Here is a 6,371-nt window from a genome sequence, read left to right on the forward strand (position 1 = left end):
AGAACCAATGGGGGACTATGACGTCAAGGATGGCCAGGGTGATGTCAGGGCCGGAAAGGGGCGTGAGAGCGAAAGGGTTCGCGCGCATAAGTGAGAAGATGGCTGGGCCAGCGAGCGTATACGACCCCAGGGTGCACCAATCGCACAAGGCTCGCCTCCATTCCCGGAAGCATGCTGAGCTTATTGGTCCGTTTGCTCTGCCGTCCCTTCCTCCCACCCCCTTGCTGGCTTCAGCCAATAAGCATGAACGCTGGTGCGCGCGGGGGACGTTTCGTGACGTGTACGCTACGTACGCTTTATCAAGCGTCTTCCCGCGCGGCAATCTTCCCAGTCTCTCCGCTCCTCGACCGTAGCTCTTCTTCTGGTCTTTTTTGCTTAATTTGCAGGTAAGCAGCACATGTCTTGTGAGGCGGCTGCTCCTCGCCTCACTGATGTGCGCCGCGCCGGCCAGGAGCTAGGTGCGCGAGTAGGGAGAGCAGCGGCTTCTGACACGTAGGCTTGGGCTTCTCCCGAGTGGGCGGGTCCCGTGCTGAGAGGTGACACTTTTCTGTTGGTGGGAGGCTGGCGCCTTATATCAGTGCGAGGAATGCTGGGAAGGACTGGCGACGTCGGTGGCGGGAGTGACCGCGCGACAGCCGAGATTTGCGGGCGCCCTTCTCCCCCCCCCACCACGTGACCGCCGCCATCTTATTCTGCGGGCGCAGAGAGAACGCGAGGGTGTTCTGGACTTGCGCAGCGGCACAAAATGACGGGCGTGGTGGTGATGATATGGGCATGCGCGAAGGCCGCCCCCAAATGGCTGCCTCCTTGATACGGCACCTCCAATTCCCGCCTTTTCTGCTTTCCTTTTTGGTCTGCAGCCGCCTGTTTCCTTCTTTCTGTGGTCTCCTCTTCTTTTCTTCATCTTTTCTTGGTCCTGCTTTTTTCTCTCATCTCCACGGTTTCTCCCACCCCTTTTCGTACTCTTCTCCGCAGTACTCGAATTCGCTGCCATGTCTTCTGAAGAAGGGAAGCTTTTCGTGGGAGGGCTCAACTTCAACACCGATGAGCAGGCTCTGGAAGACCACTTCAGCAGCTTCGGTCCTATTTCCGAGGGTGAGATATGGGCCAGATGTATGATGACCTGGGTATTTGTGAAAGTCTGGGGCCCTTGCGTTTCAAGGAATGGAAGGAGAAAAATCAGGACCCTAGACTTTCACGTACTCCTTTTTCTGTTCTTAGGTCTAAGGTGTAGTCTTACGAGAACTCCCTAACTTTCAATTGAGGACTGGTGGGAGGGGTCCATCCTCTACCTGACACCCTTTGTCGCTTATGTTCTTCTTACCCACATTCTCTCTTTTACCCAGTGGTCGTTGTCAAGGACCGGGAGACTCAGCGATCCCGGGGTTTTGGTTTCATCACCTTCACCAATCCAGAGCATGCCTCAGATGCCATGAGAGCCATGAATGGAGAGGTGAGGTCTCCTACCTACATAGGGGCCCTGCCCCCATCTGCCACTTCCACCATTCTTTCTGTTTTTCCCTCTGTGTCTGCTAGGGGCAGCGCGGCCACCAAACCCCGCAGTGCCCACTCACAGGAGCATGACTGCCTTCTGTTCTAGGGGGTGGAGGGCAGCGGCAGACAGAGCCGGGCTGCCTGGGAGGCGACGACTGGTCCTGCATGAGGCCGAGAAGCCACCTGTGGATGGTTGACCTGCCCTGGGCTTAGGTAGTAGAGTCTGCAGACCTGCGGGCCTGGCCCGGAGAGGACCTCGTGAGTCTTCTGGGATGGACTCTGAAGTCTCAAACCAAGAGAGGTGTCTATCTAGCCCTAATAGTGGGGCAGCTTATAGGAGTGGGGAGGAGAACTCAGCCTGAGTTCAGTCAAGATGTAAGTAGTAGCAGGGGGAACACGGTGGATTTAGGTCATTTTGTGGGGTTCTGTAGCTCCTGATAAAACCATTCTGGTCAAAGGAGCTTGTTATGGAACATGGCACCCAGAACCTGGTGCCCAGCAGGAGTTTCTGGGCTCTTTTGCCTACCTGCCCTACCCATTCTTCCCTTACTACTGCCCTGTTTGACCACTAACCCATCCTCCTTGTGTCTCCCCACACGTAGTCTCTGGATGGTCGCCAGATCCGTGTGGATCACGCGGGCAAGTCGGCCAGGGGAACTAGAGGGGGTGCCTTTGGGGCCCATGGGCGTGGTCGCAGCTACTCTAGAGGTAAGTGCAGTAGTAAGTTTGGATATGGGGGAAAGTGGCTTATTAGTGACTTAATCTGGACAGCTGCCTTTAAACTTTTTCTTAATCTGCTATAGGTGGTGGGGACCAGGGCTATGGGAGTGGCAGATACGACAGTCGACCTGGAGGATATGGGTATGGATATGGAAGGTCCAGAGACTATGGTGGCAGGTGGGTAGCCAAGGGATTGGGGTACTGTGCTGGTGCTGCTTTCTTTTTAAGAGCTCAGCTGCCTGAGAGTTCATACATACCTCATTTTGGTGTTAGCTCGTGTTAGCTTTTACAAATTATAATGAAACTCTTTTTTAAGTATGTCACTCAGTACGTTTTGAGTTCTGTGTAATGCACTAGTAAATTGTAAGATGATGAAGTTGTAATATGGTAGATGGTAATAACATGTTTATCGTGTCATGTTGGTTTTATGTTTATATTATTAGTGTTTAATATGTTGTATGCAAGTTATATGTCAAGTAATTATGTGATTTCTGTACTGTATATGTTTGATACATTTGTTTTACATGTTAAAGTATGTATAATAACGTACAGAACATGGTAGGATGTGTAAATGCGTATGGTTTTTAATACTAAGGTGTCTAGGATATATTCGTGCTAACTGCTATGTATGTTTTCTCCCAGAAGCCAGGGTGGTTATGACCGCTACTCAGGAGGAAATTACAGAGACAATTACGACAACTGAGATGAGGCATGTGCACCTAATGTAGGTGAGGCTTATGTGTTGCCACTGAGTGGACCTCTGTCCACCAGCCCTGTTATGTTCCACTCAACCTTTCCTCCTGCCTGCACTTAGTTCACCTGGCCCACCTGACACCATTCCTAGGCCTCCTTTGCTCTCAGGTGCCTGTCAGAGCTAGTCTGCTGTTGGGAGGGGATGTCTAAAAACCTGTCTCCCTTGTAATCTCTTGCTGGGCATGGAGGAGATGAAGCAGCATTGCTCAGCAATCCTTATCAACCCTGGGAGGTGAGCATGTGTGCCTCTGCCTTCCCAACATTACAATTCTCCCCCTTCTTACTGTTCTCAGATACACAAGGAATAAAACTTCTGGTCCAGGATCATCCTTCCAAATGGCTGTATTTATAAAGATTTTTGGAGCTGCACTGACACATCTGTTTTAGTACATCAACTTCTATTTTTGAACTGAGCTCCCAAGGTAGTTTGTCACAAAGACCTTTTAGAAAGCTCCATGTGTTTTCTAAAATTTTCTCCCTTTTAAATACTAATCGTGGGACATTTGTAGAGTCTGGGTATTTTCCTTTTACCAGTTTTTCAGTTTGGACTCTCAGGATTACTGATTATGGCAAAAAATGTTTGTTCAGACTGCTTTAAAAAAATAACAGGCATTTAAAAGCCTGTATACAATGTTTGTCACGATGAGGAAGAAATTTCCAAATGGCAAGTACAAGAAATCAAAATAATTAAGAGGTGGGTTTTTTTATTCAAGGTCACCACCCTAAGTATACAGAAATTTCTTAAAATATTTGTGAATGTCCTTTTTTTAGTACTGGAAGAAAAAATATTCTGTTGTGTCTCATTTAGCATTTTAGGATGTCCACGGAGCTGATTAAAAAGTTGAAACATGAAAACAAACGGATACTGATATGTGTTTTTTCCTTGCTCGACCCAGTTTTCAAACTAAAAATGGAAGATCAAGAAGGGAGGCTTTTAGGAAAGAATTTAGTTGGGGGTAGGCAGCAGTTGCCATAAGAGTAGATCTCTCCAGCTCAAAGTTTGGTTGCGTTTGGGTATATGTGAAACGTGGGGGTGGTAGGAGTTACAGAGGAAATAAATACTCTTGCTGGAATTGGGTTTCCTGAGATGGCTTCTTGGTCCCATTGTTTTGATCAGTGTCAGCTTGGGAATTAGACCGCTTGGGTTTGAGTCTCCCTAGCTTCTCAGCATCAGTGGGTGCCCTTTGCAGGATTGTTCTGAGAATTCAAGCACCTGGTGGGAGTTAAACTCTGTCATAAACAGCATTTCCAGTTTCTTCTTACTCTGAAATGTTGGGAGGTGGAGGAAGTGTACTAAACTCCCCTTTGAGGAACATGGAAGAATCCTGGTTTGAAAACAAGGTTCTAAAAGCTCTGGATTCAGATTCCAGGATTCAAACGAAGTCTCTGCTGCTTTCCAGCTATATTTGACCTTGGGTAGGATACTTAACCCAGTGCGCCTCAGCCTCATGGGCATTTCACATTTCTTCTTGAGGGTTAAGTACATTTAATAGGCATGTACAGTCATTGAGAATAGTTAGCAAACCTCTTAGTCACAGGGATTCAGTCTTTGGTGCTGTGAGGGTCTTTGGTGGTAAGGTGGTGGTAATGGTTGGGCCTGCTTTTGCACCTGTAGCTGGTCTTCAGTCCTCGGTCCTGGTCCTGGTTCTGGCAGTTGCATTGGAGTCCTCTTAGCTTTATCCCTCCTTTTGGAATTTCTAATCAGTTGTGTCAGTGGCTTCCACCTAGTTGTTGGAAAAGTCAAGTACCACCAGATGGCCAGTTCCAGGACATTTTTAACTGCCTTATTTCCTCACTCATGGGGAGTGTTAATGAACTCAAGGTGTTCCCTCAAAAGTCCAATATTGAAGGTGAGGTCCTTGGGGGGGGCAGGGGTGATGAGGATTAGATAAGGTCATGAAGGGTGGTGCCCTCATGAGTCAGAAGAAAACTTCCCCCTTCTTTTCTCAGCCACGTGAGGATACCAGAAGTTGGTAGTCTGGGAAAGCACTCACCAGAGCTCAACTACACTGGCACCCTGATAGACTTCAGCCTCCAGAACTGAGAAATTGATAAGCCACCCAGTCTGTGGTGGTGGTATGGTTCCCTGAACTGACTGAAACTATAGGTTCCTGTTTGGAAGAGTCCCAGTATTAGAAGCCTACCTCCCTGGTCCCAGCTAGTTGGGACAGGCTCCAAGGACCCTTCCACCCAAGTAATCATGAATCTGCTTTGGCAGGTGGGTAGAGACTAGAGAACTTTTCACAACTCCTCACTGGCCCACTGAGCCAGGAAAAAGGGGCATTGGGGCTACCACCACTGGTTAGGTACTGGGTACTTGGTCTGAGGAGGCTTTCTGTGCTGGGCCTTTGGGGAGCCAAGGCAGTGGGGGCTGGCAGGAGGAGCACCATTACCACCCTGCAAGTAGGCTATGGTGGGGGGCACCTGCTCCCTGCCTGTTGGGAAGTGAAATGTCCTCACCCTTGGTGTGGCTTGAGGCAAGATTCCATAATCAGCCGCAGAGTTCTGCAACAAAGTGATCCCTAAGTGACATCAGTAAAGACCACAGCCGCCTACACCTGCTCTGCTCTGATGTTAGAAAGGTGCCTTGCTGGCTCAGTTGGTAGAGCATGTGATCCTTGGTTCTCAGGGTTGTGAGTTCAAGCTCCACATTGGGCATAGAGCTTATTTAAATAGGAGATCCCTTGTAATCCAGCCCGAAAGGCCCAGTCTCTTGCTGATTATTTGCTTTAAAGAAAAGGGCTTAGAGGACTCTGTTTTCTCACTGCAATTGCTGAATCAATAAAATTTGCAGATATGGGAGTCAAAGCCCCCTTAAAATACTTGTCCTCTGCTTCAGTTTGACCAGAATTTCACTAGTGTGCATGCCCGTCAAGAACCCACAGAGACCAGAAACTCCATGCAGAGGTTCCTAAAGAACCTCTGTCCCAAGGCCTGCGAAGACCAGATCCCTGGTCTGCAAATACTTGTATTTTCAAGCCCTGGATCTTGCCTAGACCAAAAACTTTGACCCAAACCTTTCTTTTAAGACACCCCACCCCCTGCCCATTTCAAGAATAAATCCAAGGCCCTAACCCCTCCCACCCCATGTGGGTTGAAAACACTGTTTTCACATCCTGCTTCACAGTTTCATTTCTCTGCCTCCGGTTCAATGTGTAAAATGGGAATAGTAGTACCCACCAGATGGACATTTTAGGACATAGCAAATTACTGATAGTACACCCATACCCTTGCCCCACACACTCCTGGATTTGGGGGTGTAGGAAACTTGCAATAAGCTTTTCAAAATAAGCTGCTGTGTATACTCAAGGTATGTTAAGGCATATTGGGTAATGATCAGTAGCCAGTGTTGCATGACCGCTTCTCAGGACAAAACCTGTCCCTGCCCAGCTGCGTTCTTCCAC

At 48.5% G+C, this 6,371-nt stretch overlaps 1 protein-coding gene across 2 annotated transcripts; it reads left to right on the forward strand.

Annotated features, from left to right (window-relative positions):
* The first annotated feature begins 275 nt into the window (after positions 1-275).
* On the forward strand, positions 276-3,822 carry RBM3 (RNA binding motif protein 3). 2 transcript variants are annotated; one of them, XM_032426689.1, is made up of 7 exons: positions 276-386; positions 976-1,095; positions 1,347-1,453; positions 2,097-2,202; positions 2,298-2,391; positions 2,857-2,942; positions 3,261-3,822. In XM_032426689.1, exons 2-6 carry the CDS (start codon positions 993-995, stop codon positions 2,915-2,917), a joined length of 471 nt encoding a protein of 156 aa, XP_032282580.1. In that variant the 5' UTR covers positions 276-386; positions 976-992; the 3' UTR covers positions 2,918-2,942; positions 3,261-3,822. The 2 variants fall into 2 exon arrangements, with proteins under 2 accessions (XP_032282580.1, XP_032282581.1); XM_032426690.1 differs by having other exon boundaries at positions 279-386; positions 2,860-2,942.
* The last annotated feature ends 2,549 nt before the right edge of the window (positions 3,823-6,371 follow it).

The sequence above is a fragment of the Phoca vitulina genome, unplaced genomic scaffold (genome assembly GCF_004348235.1).
Source record: "Phoca vitulina isolate PV1807 unplaced genomic scaffold, GSC_HSeal_1.0 scaffold35, whole genome shotgun sequence".
Lineage (NCBI taxonomy): Eukaryota > Metazoa > Chordata > Mammalia > Carnivora > Phocidae > Phoca > Phoca vitulina.

Excerpts from the sequence above, each read along its gene's own strand:
- RBM3 (XM_032426689.1), top strand. The coding sequence starts at position 993 with ATGTCTTCTGAAGAAGGGAAGCTTTTCGTGGGAGGGCTCAACTTCAAC. Across the intron at positions 1,096-1,346 it reads CTTCGGTCCTATTTCCGAGG|TGGTCGTTGTCAAGGACCGG; the intron begins GTGAGATATGGG and ends TCTTTTACCCAG. Across the intron at positions 1,454-2,096 it reads TGAGAGCCATGAATGGAGAG|TCTCTGGATGGTCGCCAGAT; the intron begins GTGAGGTCTCCT and ends CCCCACACGTAG.